Below are 16,481 nucleotides of genomic sequence, written 5' to 3'. Positions count from 1 at the left end.
GGCGAATGGTATCTGCCAAACAGATGACAAAGTACCTCGGACTGAATCCCACAGACAGCGTTTTGAGCAGAACGCACGGCTCAACTCTTGTAATTACTGTTTATAGCTGGCCGAGCCTGACTAGGAGAGGGCAGACCCGAGAGGAAATCAGTTTCCCGGACCTTTGAGAGGAGACTGTGTGTTAATTAAAGACTAGGACGGGACGGGTACTTCTCAGACATGCTCCAAGTTGTTCTTGAGATCACAGTTCCCACCACGTTTTCTCTGGAGGGAGTGAGTAGATAATTGGGATTTTTTTGTTTTTTGGTCTTGTCTTTCTTTCTTTCTTTCTTTCTTTTTTTTTTTTCTTTCTTCTTTTTCTTTTTCCTCTCCCCATTTTAGTCATATGGCCTTGAACCCACAGTGAATTGAAGAGAGAAAGAAATGGATATGTCTGACCCCAATTTTTGGACTGTGCTCTCAAACTTTACTTTGCCTCATTTGAGGAGTGGGAACAGGCTTCGGCGAACACAAAGGTAAAAACGCGGGGATCTCTGCCTGGAGAGGGAATGCTTTCACTTCCCAGGGGCCCACAGGCGGGGCTGCCTGTGGGTTTTGTGTATTGGGTGACACTTTGAAAAGTTTCTGCCCTGTTAGGGGAGGGGGCACTGTTTCAGGTATTTCATCGTCCTTGTGGTTTCCTGGGTAACCCTGATAAATGTGCTTCTCGTAGTTTTTCTCCTTTTGAAATGTGGATAATAAGACATTTCCTTGTGAGAGGTGGGGAGAGAAAAAGGGAAGGAGGAGGAGGTACTTTGTCTAAGTCTATCCTTTGATCTGATCATGTTTATCCATTTCATTCACCCAGTCATTGAGGTTTCTGGGATTTCTGGTTGAGCCCTTCTGATGCTCCTATTAAATATTTGACCTTTATAAGATGCAGATGTACAATGCAAGGATAGCCCAAGTTAGCTATTTCGTACTATCTGTGGAGAGGCAGATCTACATAACTTTGTCATTTTGATTTTTCAATGGTTTGCTGACATTTATTACTAATACAGGACTGGCCTTTTCATTTTGTAACATATATTTGACAGAAAAGATGGGAGAAGAAAAAGAATTTTAAAGTCAAGATGAAGCTCATGCCACAAGTGACAGGCAGTTCCAAGAGTTTGCTGACACTTGTTTTGAGGGACTATGATTTTAAAGGAGGCATTTCTCGCCACATTTGTGTCCAGCACAGAAAAAGTAGGACTGTTGTGCTTTTAAAGGGGCACACCCTCTGAGTTGTGTTAATACTGATTCTTTGTTTTCCTTCAAAACTTGCCTTGCATGTACATGTGAACATGCATGAGAGCAACTTTGCAGTCAAATAAACAAGATGCAGGCTATCAGATTTGGAGCTTCACAATCTCTATGCTTCAGTGTTCGAAGAACCCAAGTAAATGGTTTGTTCTTTTTGCTTATACCTGTAACTTTTTGTAGTATAAATGTGGATGTGTGATACTTTAGAAAACTTAGTTTTTCCTTTTGAAGTTTTTCATGGTGTTTCTTACATTTCAGAAACATCCTGGAATACTCACATACACTGTTTATATACACAGGTGCACACACAAATCACATGTGCACCTGTGTGTATGAGAGAGCCATCTGGCAGGTTTCAAAGTCATATTTGCTTTTTGATGCAGTTTGAAGTATTGAAACTACTAAACTATGTTGGATTCTGAAGTTGTGCCTTTTAAATAACGTGACTGTGTTTTTCTCGTTCTGCCATATATGGTCAGAGACCCTCTCTTGTAGTATTGCTCATTTTTGTTCAAGTTGTGTCAACCATGCATCAAACCTCCAAGAAACTGATAGAGTTGAAGGAGATACATGCTACACATGAACTAGGCCATTGCTGATTATGGTGATAATTTGTCTAATTTCTTACCGTTTCAACTTGACAGAATCCCTTAAATATTTCTGAGTTGTGTAGTCCTGGCTGCGGTACAGCCTCTACTCTTCCCTGGAACCAGTTCTTAGAGAGAGAAGTCTGTTCTGGCATCATACGTGTGTGTCTGAACCTTGTAGAGCAGTTGGAGCCTTTCTTCTTCCTACCTACCTGTTGACAGTATTATTGGAGAGAGTCAGATGCAGGAGGATTCTCAGGCTGCTCTGAGCCTGGCTTAAGGGCAGTACCTATCCCACCTGAACACTCCAATTCAGACAGCTCACACTGGCAGAGAGCCTAGGTTCTAAGGTAACCTGAATTCTTCCCAGTAAAATGGGAGAGCATTGGGTGGGCTGTTTCCACCCCAAGTCGTGAACCCGTATCTTCAGTTCGGCAAAATAGAGATGGAAGTGGATTTTGTTCTCCCCGTTTTAAGAGTAGAGGTTATGATAGCCTGTTTGTTGCTGGAGATTTTCAGGTTTTGCAGTTTGGAAATAAACACCCCAAAGATCATCTCTACATCCATCGAGTCATTGTCTGTCTCAAAGGACTAGCTTTGCTTTATATTTATTATGTAGATTCGGAAGGCCAGGTGTCCTCATCTCCAGGGCAGCATATGTGGCTATTGCATCCTGTTATACAGTGATCAATTCTGGCTCCATGTCCTTCCCTAAGGACATGAAACATGTGCTTACATTGTGACTTCCACTTTTGGGATGCCCCTTAACTGTTCTAAATCCTGTTTCCTTTTCCAAGTCTAACCCCATACTTTACCTGGTTGAGTAGTTTGTCTCCTTTCCAAAGGAACTTTCTGTTCCCAACTTGTCCTGTTTTGCCATCCTTGATAAGGGTATCCCCAGTGTCCAGGTGAGGACGGCTTGCTCTCACCATCAATCAGATATGCCTTAACCCTTGAGATATCTCTCATTCCCAAAGTTAGTTCCTTTCCTGCACACTTGCTGACTCGTGTGACAGATTGTTCATTTTGAATATTTTATACCAGCTATTTGTTCGGACTCACATTGTATTCTGGAGGACTTTATCTTAGCTTTTTTAAAATATCAGCTTCTTGCTTCTATCAAAGGGTGAAATTCAGCTTTGAGCCTGTGAATGAGCATCTTAGAACTCATAAGGATAGAATGTTTGTAACACTTAAATGAGAGCTTGAATGGTTTCAGACTCTTACCTTAAACCTTCATTATAGTAGAAATTGTCATCATGGAGACTTTTGGTTTGCTACATTACAGTTGCCTTATAGTTCAATGTGATGCTAGTTTGTTAGTTAATTTACTCTCGGAGAAAAATATTGAAGGTTTTTCTTATAACCCACAGCCCTACTTTTGCCTGTAACTCTTGGAGTTCCTGGGGAAAGAAGCCTACAGACGTACTCTCAGGCCTAGGTTCTCAAAGATGACACAGTACTGATGAACTGAAAGACTCTGTCTCTTGTGCTACGTCCCAAGGACGGTATATTATGCCCTTCATTCTTTTTTGTCTTGACCATTGCAGACATGAGATTGTTGGAATGCACACTGGCTTTTGTCTACTGTTTTGCTGTACAGCTTACATATTCCATTGGAAATAGTTCCTTCTATATAATTGGCTTTGTCCTTCTCTCCCTTCCCCTCATTTCCTCAAGGTAGTCTCAGTACAGCCATTCACCTGCTGCTTTGAGGGACAGAAACCTAGGCTTAAATGAAGAGACTTCTTATACCAAAATGTGTTGGTTTAGACTGAAGTAATGATTGCATGTTTTAGAGATTTTCAGTTTCATAGGTCTGTGGCTATTCCATTCATTGAGGATCCTCTCACAACTCAGAATGGAAATGAGTTGGCCTGTATTCATGTTATGTTAACTTTGGACTTCAGTTGCTCCGTCTATAAAATAGGGATAAGTATTTATCTTATAGAATTGTTGTGAAGAATAAAATGCATTCATATGTGTAAAATATTTAATGAAATGACTGGCATATAAAAATTCTCAGTAAATTTTAGCTGTTAATATTATTGCTGTCATTACAAATGAAGATGAGTAGTGGGTGATGAAGCTGTGGAGGAGAGCTGAGGTGCTTGGCATTTGAAGGAGTTTGGTTTTGATCCTGTGCTGGGGAGACATGTCTAGCAATACTAGGGTTTAGGTCTGGGACTGAGGGTGAGACCTGGAAGCCAGTTAATAAGTTCTTGGGGTAGTCTATTTAAAAGATTTTGCGGCCGGGCGCGGTGGCTCAAGCCTGTAATCCCAGCACTTTGGGAGGCCGAGACGGGCGGATCACGAGGTCAGGAGATCGAGACCATCCTGGCTAATACGGTGAAACCCCGTCTCTACTAAAAATACAAAAAAAAAAAAACTAGCCGGGCGAGGTGGCGGACGCCTGTAGTCCCAGCTACTCCGGAGGCTGAGGCAGGAGAATGGCCTAAACCCGGGAGGCGGAGCTTGCAGTGAGCTGAGATCCGGCCACTGCACTCCAGCCCAGCCCGGGCGACAGAGCAAGACTCCGTCTCAAAAAAATAAAAATAAAAAAAAAATAAAAGATTTTGCAGGGCTAGATAAAGAGTGAAGTGAGATTGTGCCTTTGAGAGATATGAAGGATATTACTTTGAGAGAAGTCGGTGAGCCATTGGCTCTGAGGGAAGAAGAAATATTCCATGATGGCCCTGGGGTTTTTGACACTGGGAATCAGGGAGAGGGAGGAACCACCTGTACTTATGAGAGTGAGGCCGGGGAAACACAAGAACCTATATTATACTTGTCCCTTTTGTCCCCTGAAGCTCAGTTATTCACATTTATTGAAGATCTTTTGTGCACTGAACACCATGGGATATTTATTCCTTCATTCAGCCAATATCCCAACCCTGTATCCCATGCTGGTCAAGGGGCACAGTGATAAATGAGATAGACAGAGTGCTTAGGCCTCACCAAGAAACAAGTAGCTAACTAAGTCAATTGCCAAATTGTGGTCAGTGTTCCAATGGCTGTAAGCAAGAACTGAGATGAGAACATAACCCTGTGGGGTGGTGATGGGAGTTACTTCAGATAACATGGTCTTTCGAGAAGGTGATATTTAAGGGAACCCTAAAGGATGAGAAAGAGCCATCGTGGGAGGAGTTTGGGGACAGGCATCTGGGAACATCAAAGGCACTGAGACTGGGAAGAAAGAGCCCCCTGGGCAGGCAGCTGAGTACATAAATCCAGAGCACTCAGGCTGTGGCAAAATAATAAACATGGGACTCACCATTAAGACCATCTGAGAAATACATCAGATTAATACATGGGAGAATTAAAGATACCCCACTTAAGGTGTGGGCAGAAATGCAGTGAGGTACGGGAAAAGAGACTTAGTCGGAAAAAGTCCCCTAGAAGGGAGGGGACCAGGAGGGCGCTGTCCTGGAAATCCCAGGAGTAAAATGGTCAACACCCCCAGCATTCCACAGAGAGTTGAAGTGAAGGTGTGTGTTGTATCTGGCAACTGGAAACTCATGGATGACTTGAGCATGAACAGGCACCCCAGGGTAGGGGTGTCATAACCCAGAAAAGAGTGAAGCAAGGACTTGGAGAACATGGGTGGTGGCCACTCTCTGTGGGCAGCTAAATACAGCAGCAGCCCAGCTATGATGGCCTTGCCTCTGCACATTCGTGGCTGGCCCGTCAGCCCTCCTCCCTGAATCATATCCCCTTACTCACTGTTGCTCACTTTGTTGTCAGCTTCATTGCCCAAATTGGCAATGACAGTTTCCTTTTCACCTCCCTCTGGAAGCTCAGATTTCTTCCACAGCCCTATGACTGTTCCCTTCTGACATGTTTATGTTTGGAGTTTCTGTTACTGTAAAGCCCTGACCGAGTGTCTCTGGCTCCCACACACCACCTTTTGCTCTCCTCCTGAGGCCCTGGTACTCCAGCCCCTCCCCTGCAGCCTAGTCCACAGGAGACTGAAGTCTGGCCCCACTTGTTGCTCCTCTCCTCCTCTCCATGCCTGACCTGCAGGCTCTGCCCCTCCCTGAGTCCCTGCGCCCATTTCCTCCTACTCCTTGCTTTGCCCAGGCCTGTTTCATAGTTGCTTCCTTTCATCCTTGTACTTTCTTTATGCTCTTGACTGTGTCTTCGGCAGGCAGGACAGGCTTACAAATCATGCAGGGCTCGCCCCTTCAATCCTTCTCTCATTTCTAGTTAGCTCTCACGTTGCTAATATTCCATGATGCCGTCCAGCAACCTGGGCTGCCCTTGCTCTTGACCCTCCCCCGCCTCAGCCTGGTCAGGGATACCCCTAGAGCAGAGGAGAAAACTGAGCTCCAAGCCCAGAGCTTCCAGCAGTTGAGTGGCTCCTGTTGAGAGCCTGGCTGTCCCAACTGTGGCAGCATTCTGCAGATTCTGGGCATCTAAGGCTTACCAGATACAAAGGATGGAAGCAGAAATATGCACAGTTCAAAAATGTTGCTTTTAGCTTCTAGTGTGAAACTTACAATAGGAGATCACAGACTGGTTTGCCCCTGTAATATGCTGGTCTTTTGTGAGACCAGGGGGAGGAAGGAAGCGAGGAAAGGAGTGAGAGAGAAGGGGAGAGAGAAATGTGTGAGAGTGTAAAAAGTAGATTTCAAAAGAAATTCATTAAAAATAAAACATGAGAATTATGGAGCATATGCTGCCTGGGGAGACATGGACTATTCACTGCTATTGTGTGAGAGAGAGAGTGTTTCTGTGTGTGTTCTTCACTCAAGGCAGTGGTGGGAGTAGTATATTGATAAGTGCACAGTGATGGGTAGAACATTATATTCCTTAATGGTTTTGCTTGCTTCTCTTTACACATCTCTCCTGTTATCAGAAGCCCAAGTGCTGATACCTTTAAACAGGAATCATAAGCTTCAAGATAGAGACCATTTGCCTTCCGAGTTAAAGATTGACAGGTGTTAGGGTCAAGGAATCATTTGAGTTCCTGTATGGAGATGGCCCATAGAAGAGGAAGCTTGGAATAGAATTCAATCTGAATAATTTGGAAAAGTCCTCCTTCTGTTGGTTGAAATGGAAATAGCTGGTCTCTCACAGAGATGGAAACGTGAGGCCCTGGACCCCAGCCTCACCCTCCATACACACCCATCTCTAGTGTGAGTAAGCATGCACAAAGCTATGTTGATCTGAGCTGTCTTCACTACCTGTAACTAGTCATTTGGGAGTGACATCATGGTAACTGAGTAATCCTTTTGAAACTTAAATAGTAGAGCCAAGATATTAAAATGGTCCTGGGGCTACCTGGATGAAAGTAGGTACAAAGTGTGCATTAAATTGTCTACTAAAAGTAAGAGTTAGTCTCTATCAGTAGGAACTTGGTTTTTGTGATAATGTAGCACATTTTGTAACTAGATAGATCTCAAAAGTTCATACATTTGTTAATACTTGTAGTTCTGGTACTCTCCTTATTTCCAGGCAGACAGAAGAAAAGAAAAGGAAAAATTCCACTAGGAACTTGGTTGTAATTTCTGAAAATGTTGACCTTAAACCTTATTAATAGAATAAAAGGACCTGTGGGAATTTTAGCTACATGAATGTCTATTGGACGTGCCTATTTGAGAAGGTAATTATACTGATATCACAAGTGACATATCATATGGTTTTATTGTAAAGAAAAAAGACCATAGCAGAGAATGTAGGCTTTGATCAGTACTTGAAGGTAAAATAGGTTGGTAAGAAGAATAGGCAGTCATTAATGTATGTCTCTTATCTGAAGCACCCCATTGCTTACTTTATTATAGAATCCTGGAAATTTTTACATTCTGCTTTGTGGTCCTACATTTATCAGTGACTGATTTTGTCAGAGTTTGGGGACTCCTAGCAAACTGTAATTGCGGGCACTAGTATAAGCAAAATGCAGATCTTGACATCTGGTAGGCCAACCACCATTTTTATTCTGAAGTTCTTGAATAAGCTTTTAGCTGTTCAAAGTAAGTACCAGCACCCTGTGCCCCTGGGAAGTTTCTAACCTGACATGGAAGTTCAAGTGGCAGTATCTTTTAGAGGTAGTATATTAGGTTCTAGGTGAATCACCTAGGTGGAGGGAATGAGAAACTGAAAATTGGTGAAATTTGCTGAGGTTTCCTAGAATTCAAAGGGGAAGAAAGCTGATGGATTTACCAGGCCCATTTAGCCATATGAGTGTTTGTTGAAGCTATCAAACAAAACAAAAGCTGTAAAGAGGTATGCTTTATTCTATCTAATTTTAAATGTTACAGTGTATGTGTATGTCTCACACTTTACTGGGTTTCTTAAGAGTCATTATTGGAATATTATCTAGTCATTGACAAATTTCTCAGCTATGAAATCTGTAGAAAGTCACTGAATCCATAGCTTATATAAAAATCACTTATGCCCTTGTCACATTAATGTCTTCTAAAATGCAATATGATGAATATATTTAAATTGGGAATTATAATAATTAAATGTTTTACTTTTGTAGATTTATGGAGGGGTTGAGGGAAAAAAATTATGTTTGACATGGGAAAAACTGCCAGCTGAATAAAGTACTCGAGGAAATATGGTAAATGAAGCCTTTGTTACTGTAAAACAATAGCCATTAAGTGGCTATTATGTAATGTTATTTCTTATGTCTGATTTGAGTGGCTTGTTGATCTTGGAACTTGAGATATAATTCCTGTAAAAATATTACTTTCACTTGGCTAATCTCAAGACTTTTGATACAAAAATCAAAGACTTTTCCAAATAGATTGCCTAGATCAGGAACTAAGCACTGGAGCTACTGAAGCTATGTCAGATTTTTTGTTGTTGTTCATGTAAGGACTGATTTTATCTACTTACTATTCCCTATCCTAGTACCCGTCCAGATAAACACAAGTAATTTGCTAACCCAAAAGCTGGTTTATTGTAAAATTAACCTAGGCTTGTTCAACCACTGCAAAGGGCAGGCGTGTGGCAAAACAATTGATAGGCACATCAGCTGCCTTGGCAAGTTGAATGGATGATTGTAAGTTCGCATTTCCATAGTGGGTTCCTAAGCAGAAGGATTTCTCATCTTTGATCTCAAATGGCCTTAGTGACCAGTGGAGCTAAACAGATGTGGGATAATTTGGGTGCTTTAGGTAATAGTTCTTGTTATGGATTCTGTAAAATAAGCCTCTAAGCTTATGAATCATAATTTCCTACATGTTTTAGGATTTGATGTCTGGGGTTATGTATTTGAACCATGGAATAAAAGTTGCCATATTTTTACTGTGTGGCCTGTAAAGCTTATATGTAGCGTTCTTTCTCGGTAGATGCCTTCTCTCCTGTGAAGTTCAGGCAAGTTAGCCTTTGAAATCAAGGATTTTTAAAGTGAAAAATCAGTAGTGGTTTTGTTAACATTGGATCCCAGGCTTGAGATCGGAGACCTGCTCTCTTCAGTCCAGTTATTGGATCTTAGTGCTTTTAATGCTATTTTACCAGCATAGCCATGGCCAAAATGCCATTTTAGCAGGTAGATTTCATTTTTCTGCAACAATGTGATCGATGATATATTACTTGATGGCTTTTATAGAGGAAGCTCTTTAATCAAGAGCAATCATGGCTTTTCTTACCTTTTGAGATTTAGCCTTACAATTAGTCTACCTTCTCACATCAGATCTAGGGTGATTTGGGGACCAAAAGGTACAGATACTGAATTGGTTAGATATTAATATGATACAACATTTTTATGCCATTTGTAGGATATAGAAACATTCCATGGAATGGGTCCCAGGTTGGAAATCCATGAGGGAAAAGGGTTCTGACTCTTGGCGCTGATAAACATGTTCAGAAATGTTGTATTCCAGCCAGAGTAAATATATATGCCCTTTATACTTTTTTTCAGTTAGCAGAAGTTACTTCTAAACACTTATTTTGGCATTAAGGAAGCTCGTCATGACCTATTGTTCCAGAAAGATTATAGTCCTCGTTTTAAGCCAGTTCTTTAGTTCCCATGTAAGTGGCTTGCCCGGCCTGGAGCTGAGGAAACAACCCCTGCTTTTCAAACCTTCCATTCTTATATGTGTGCCCAGCAGGCAGTGGCTTGTAGCTGTTCCTTCAGCCACTTAACAGGTTTGATTTCAAAGCTTTTTAATAGAGAAACTAACATGTTTGGAGGGGATTCATGGCCCAACATTTATGGATTTTGTTGGGAAGTCTCAGGTGTGTATTTATCTTAAAGTATATGTTAAGGCCTATTAGATGAAAGTAATTGTTTGTGCTTTGTTCTGTTTTGGTTTTGCCTTCTAGTCCTAGACTGAATTTCTTAAAATTATTTTAGGGATTGGATTGGGAGGGAGTAGTTCTGAGTCCCGAAGGCTATATACCTTCTCTTGCAGTTCCTTTTCTTTGACTGCCTGGAAGCACTAAAGAGGAGTCAAGTGATTATAAATTCAGCCCAAAGACAGAGAAACCAAGAGCTGGACGATTAACCTCGGAAACATGGGAAGTTAATTACATTTACAAACACTTGGAGGGGTTATTTATGAGTCATGCATCTCTCTATGACCCTTTTACTGCTGCTTTGGGAGCTTGTGGATGAGGCTGAATCACTCACTGAAACCTGATAACCTGATAACCTAGTTTGGCTAAGTTTGGCTTCTGAGAACAGGGTCTGAGGATTTATCACATCACCTCATTTTTTCATTTGTATGACAAATATTTATTGAGTTCCTTTTATGTGACCAGGGCTACGATTATCACCTGGGAAACGAAGATAGGTATAGCATGATCCTTTTCTTCAAGTAGTTCAATCTAGTGGGCTTTAGACAGTAATACAGACAAAGAATTAGAGTGACATGCAGTAACTGGAAGATCTACCAACATCAGCCGAGGAGGAGGGAGGGGGAGAATATCCATGGAGACAGTTTGATATAGTCTCATTTAATCCTCACAACAACTCCATGAAGGATATGTCATTATATTTATTATACAGATGAAAACATTGAGGATTAGAGAAATTACGTAACTGTTCCCAAATCTCACCAGTAGTAAGTAGTGAATTTGGATAAAAACTTTACTATCTTATGGCCAAAAGAAATATAGCTCCACCAACATTCTAATTACTGAAAATAATATTTATAAAGCAAGGTTTTAGTACCTTTTTAATTGTATAGGACAGTACCCCCTTGGCAATTCAGAAGATATTTGTGGAATATAGAGCTCTGATAATTTTGATCTTTCGTTTAGAAAATGCTGCCCGCTGTCTGAGGGAAGAGAGTGAAAAACAGAAGTAGGTTTTACTTTGTTTTAAGATTGCCACCTGCTGATTCTCTTTCCTGTTAATGGAAATTGTAAATGTATTCTGCTGTAATTTCCTCATCTTAAAGTATCACAGTTTATGATGGTGTTTAAATGGGTTTGTGCTTTTAAATTGAAGCTTTACTTACGGTGTAGCTCTGCACAGCTGCTGTCTTCCAGGCCTTTGAATGAGTAGCACCCCACGCACTCAGGCTTATTTTCCTGAGCTTTCCCTCTATGTTTTATAAAATCCTGCACATTCACATAAGTGTATATGTTATCCACACATTTCAAAATCCATGCCCATCTTGTAATAATGCATGTAGTTCATCCCTTAGAAAGGACAAAAATTCTTTCTGCTTATATGGATGGCAATACAATGGGTATGCCAGAAGGTAACTGTTGGGAGATTTTAGAGATGAATTACTTATAGTCTTCTTTCCTCTTAAAAAATGTAACAATTTGTCTTGAAGGTGCTATTGCTAACAATTTTTAAGGAGGAGATGACTCAATGGCACTCAAATACACCTTTTCCTTTGAGAAAATTACTGTGTTTAGAGAACGGAAAAGTAACTGCTTTGTAATATATAAAACAATTGCATAAGAACAGACTATAAATAATCTACAACACACAAAGGACACAAATATTGTGTCTAGAATTCTCTAAATCACACACACACACACACACACGCACACACACACACACACACACAAACTTTACTGGCCATCTCTTAGCTTTCGATAATACAATGTTTTTGGGGAATAGCTGCCCCTACCTAAAGACGGAATGAAAGAAGTCTTCCCTCTAGGGACTTTGTTAAAGGTTAAAGAAAGTGTGTTTTATTACTACTAACCTAGACCCAAGACTTACTCAGATTTGTACTGACACAGGGTTTACCACTTGTATTTACTCCAGGCAACTAGGTGTTAGTTTTGTTTTGTTGAGATAGGTTTATTGAGATAACATTTACACACGGTAAAATCATCCTTTTTCAGGTATGTAGTTCAATAAATTTTAACAAATAAATTTATGTAGCTAACATGCAAGTAAAGGTGTAGAGTGTTTCTTTTTTTATTTTTTTTATTTTTATTTTTTTTGAGACAGAGTCTCACCCTATCACCCAGGCTGGAGTGCGGTGGTGTGATCTCAGCTCATTGCAACTTCTGCCTCCTGGGTTCAAGCGATTCTCCTGCCTCAGCTTCCCGTGTAGCTGGGATTACAGGTGTGCACCACTATGCCCAGTTAATTTTTGTGTTTTTAGTAGAGATGGGGTTTCTCCATGTTGGTCAGGCTGGTCTGGAACTGCTGCCCTCGTGATCCGCCCGTCTCAGCCTCCCAAAGTGCAGGGATTGCAGGTGTGAGCCACCGCACCCAGCTGAGTATTTCTATTACCTCAAAAAATTTTACATAGATTTAGCAGTTTGATGATGCTGATATACGATTAGAATAAGACATTTGTTTTGCTCTCCTTTCCTATTTTATAATTATGTTTTACATTTTATTAATATTTCACAATTTTTTCCTAATATCCTTTTTCTGTTCCATCCAGGATACTATGGTACACTGTGTCATCCTCTTTAAAAATCATTTTTATTAGGAAATGATTAACACATAGTTAGATTACATGGTGATATTGTCAAGTGAAGTACCAGAAAAATGCATCAGAATGAAATACCTGAAAGATAAGCAAACTAAATTGTGTGGTCCACTATTAATATGTAATAGCTCATTTGGACAGACAACAGTTGCTTATGCCTGTAATCCCAGCACTTTGAGAGGCAGAAGGGTCACTTGAGCCCTGGAGTTCAAGACCAGCCTGGGCAATATAGGGAGAGCATTGTCTCCATAAAAAATTTTAAACAGCCAGGCGCAGTGGCTCACGCCTGTAATCCTAGCACTTTGGGAGGCCGAGGTGGGCAGATCATGAGGTCAGGAGATTGAGACCATCCTAGCTAACATGGTAAAACCCCGTCTCTACTAAAAATACAAAAAAAAAAAGAAACAAAATTAGCCGGGCATGGTGGCAGGCGCCTGTAGTCCCAGCTACTCAGGAGGCTGAGGCAGGAAAATGGCATGAACCAAGGAGGTGGAGCTTTCAGTGAGCCGAGATCGTGCCACTGTACTCCAGCCTGGGCGACACAGGGAGACTCCATCTCAAAAAAAAAAAAAATTTAAACATGCATACCTGTGGTCCCAGCTACTCCGGAGACTGAGGTTGGAGGATTGCTTCAGCCCGGGAGGTCGCAGCTGCAGTGAGCAATGATCGTGCCACTGCACTTCAGCCTGGGTGACAGAGCAAGACCTTGTCTCAAAAAAAAAAAAAGTCCCTTTGATACTACATAGATGAAAAAACTTATAAGAAACCAGATAAACAGATACGACTAGCAGGAAATTGTTAAAAATAATTTGGGGATGTTTACTGGGGACGGAAACAGGGCCTTGACAGTGGAGGACTTGGAAGGTGTATAATTTAAGATATAGATTATGATTGTTGGGAAGTAAGCATGGAGATCCAGAAGGAATCGTAGAGTTTTTCTATAAAGGTGAAGATGGAAGAAAATATGTATTTTATAAAAGATAAATTACAAGGACCTTATTTGCTTTGTAAAATAACTTATCAAGTCCTTCCACTATTTTTATTATATTTTAATTTTAATGAACCTTATATAACCTTTAAACTAAATTTTAAACTAATACGTGCTCAAGACAAAAAATGGGGAAAATATATTTTTAAAAAATCACCCCAAATTCTAGTACTCAGATATAACCACTATTACAAACTTGGCAGAGTAATATTTTTCCTCTGTGCATATGTGCACACATGTTGCATGCATACCACAATGCAGATATTTTATTGTACCTCCTGGTTTATCATCTGCTGTTTTCCCTTAATGAGATTCTTTTAAATGCCCAACTTTGCAATGGTAAGATTTCTAGAAATTTTAAAAAATACCTATAGTATACAAGAAGACTGGGGCGGGTTGATGGTAAGTCCTGGGGCACACTGGAAGGGAATCCAGAGGCTGCTGTGCTAGTTAATGCGCAGCTGCACCCATTGTGGGCGTGTCCACAGCCAGCTTCCTGGTATGCAGTGGAGATGGACCCATTGACACTAGTGAAGGCACCCTGGATGAGCTCACATTTCAGGTCCTGTTTTTCTCCTACTGTATTCGGATCTCTCTTGAAATGCTTCCTTTAAAAATACTAATCCGAGCTCAGAAAGACTCCAATTACCATCTCCCCACAGGCTTAAATGTTAAACCTCAAGATCTAAACTTTATCCCTTATGTATGTGAGCAGGCTTGCTAGATGGCAGGCCAATTAATATATTTTTGCAAGGTGTAGAAATGTTTTTTCTCCATAGGGGAACAATGAATCCATCTGCTCCTCATCTTCCTTTCCCCTCTGTCTTTTGGGGAAAATCATTTAATTTTCAGACATAAGTTATGCAACTTTGTAAGTGATAGTTTCTGCTTTTTAAGGGAAATAGTTTTAATAATGGAAACTTCTTTTCAACTCTAAAGATGTGAAGAATCCTGTCATGGACTAAAATATATGGACATCTAAGTTCTATCCAGGGAATTACTTTTTTTGAAAGTTGGGTATATAGAGTCATATGTTGAAAATCTGATTCATGGAGATATAATCTGTAATAGACTTTCAGAAACGTCTAGTTGAACCCTCTCATGGTGAGGTAGGAAACTAATGTTTAGGTAACAAAATTTCAAGCTGGTAAACAACAGAGATGGTCTCGGAATCTTGTCTTCAGGTTCCAAAGTAGGACAACCATGGTGAAAATAGAATATTTAATCTCTTGAGGCGAAAACCTAGTTAAGATTCAACTAGGAGAAGTATGCTCATATTTATGCCTATTCTCCCTTGAGTTTCAGGCACTGAACTGTACATGTCACCTCTACAGTGTCTTTTTGCCCTCAAGTGGCAATTCAGATCAGCAGGTAATTAACTGTTTAGTGACTATGCCTTGCCTCCCAGTCCTGTTGAAAGTTCTGAAGGACAATTGCCACATCCTCTTTTAAAGTACTTATGGATGGTGTACTACCTGGTCATGGAATGAATGAATTACTGAATATATAGATATCAATGAGGTTGTTTTACAAAATTCTCTCAGAGAGTGTTGGAATTCTAGGAGCATGACCACATTATAGCCTTCCCACAATCTGCCATATTATCATACAGAATTTGGTTTCTTTTCCCTTTGGTATGAAGGAATTTACCACTGACTATTCCAGAAGCTTCTCTTAGAAGGATTGCTTCACCTGCTTACCATCATGTTTGATGTCCTCCATATTTTGGTATAGATGGGCTTACATCAGTTACTGTTAAACAAGAAGGAAGTCTTTAGACTTGGCATTATTTATTTTATTCAAGTTGACACCTTTTCCTCTGTATTCTTGCTAAGAGGCCCTTCTCATATAGTAGAAAGGGTTTAGACTTTGGATTTGGACAGACAGTTGGAATGCTGAGTTAGACTGTGACCTTGGCAGGCCATCTCATGTATGATACTTGGTTTCCTCATCTTTCAGTATGGAAAAGAATCAGCAAGCCTTTTTTGTACCATAAGTAAAATGGATTGTGAAGCACTTAGAGCAGGTGTAGACAGACTACAGCCTACAGGCCCAATCTGGCCACTGCCTGGTTTTGTGTACTGACCTTTATTAGAACACAGCTACACTGATTCCCATGGGATGGTCTGTGGCTCTTTGTGCTACAATGACAGAATCGAGTAGTTGCCACAGAAACTCTGGCCTGCAATTATCTGGCCCTTGACAAAAAGACTTTGCTAGCCTCTTACCTAGGACAATCCCTGGCAAATATAGAGACTCAATAAATTGTAATTGTACTCTTTTTCCATTGGTTGTTTCAAGTTCATTCTTTCCTTTAGGCACTTTTTCAAGAAAGTGAGTTCAGGCATGACCTTCTCTGGTAACCCTTCTACAGCCCCACCCCACTTCTGGAGTATAGCCAAGGCCTTGAGCCGTGGTACAGGACAGAACATGTTGAAAGAGGTATCTTCATAGCCCCCACACCCTGATATGTATCATGTCCTGACTTGAATTGAATGTTGAGCATGTTACAGAAATAGAATTTTCTCTTATCCAAGTGTAAATACAGGCATGCTGTATAGATTGCAACATATCCCGATTTAGCTTAGATTATTTCTTACTATATATTGCAAGGTGAGTCCAGTCTATGCTTCTTCAAAGACTTATAAACAAATTTGAAAATACACTAAAAAAAATCATTACAAATTACTAATACCATATTTAGCAAGGGACCTTCTGAAATCTTAAACCAGGAATTTCTGAAGCAACTCTGAGCCATTT

General features: G+C 40.5%; 1 protein-coding gene across 1 annotated transcript in view; it reads left to right on the top strand.

The window, feature by feature from the left end:
* Positions 1–41: 41 nt before the first annotated feature.
* LOC111539888 (microtubule-associated serine/threonine-protein kinase 4) overlaps positions 42–16,481 on the top strand; it is a 168,308-nt gene continuing 151,868 nt past the window's right edge. Inside the window, exons 1-2 of the mRNA XM_023207893.1 lie at positions 42–273; positions 404–515. Coding sequence (XP_023063661.1) covers positions 424–515 — 92 coding nt within the window. The 5' untranslated portion in view covers positions 42–273; positions 404–423. The remainder of the gene's footprint in view (positions 274–403; positions 516–16,481) is intronic.

Source organism: Piliocolobus tephrosceles, chromosome 4 (assembly GCF_002776525.5).
Source record: "Piliocolobus tephrosceles isolate RC106 chromosome 4, ASM277652v3, whole genome shotgun sequence".
In the NCBI taxonomy this organism is placed as follows: domain Eukaryota; kingdom Metazoa; phylum Chordata; class Mammalia; order Primates; family Cercopithecidae; genus Piliocolobus; species Piliocolobus tephrosceles.
This window is presented reverse-complemented; position numbering and strand designations above follow the sequence as displayed.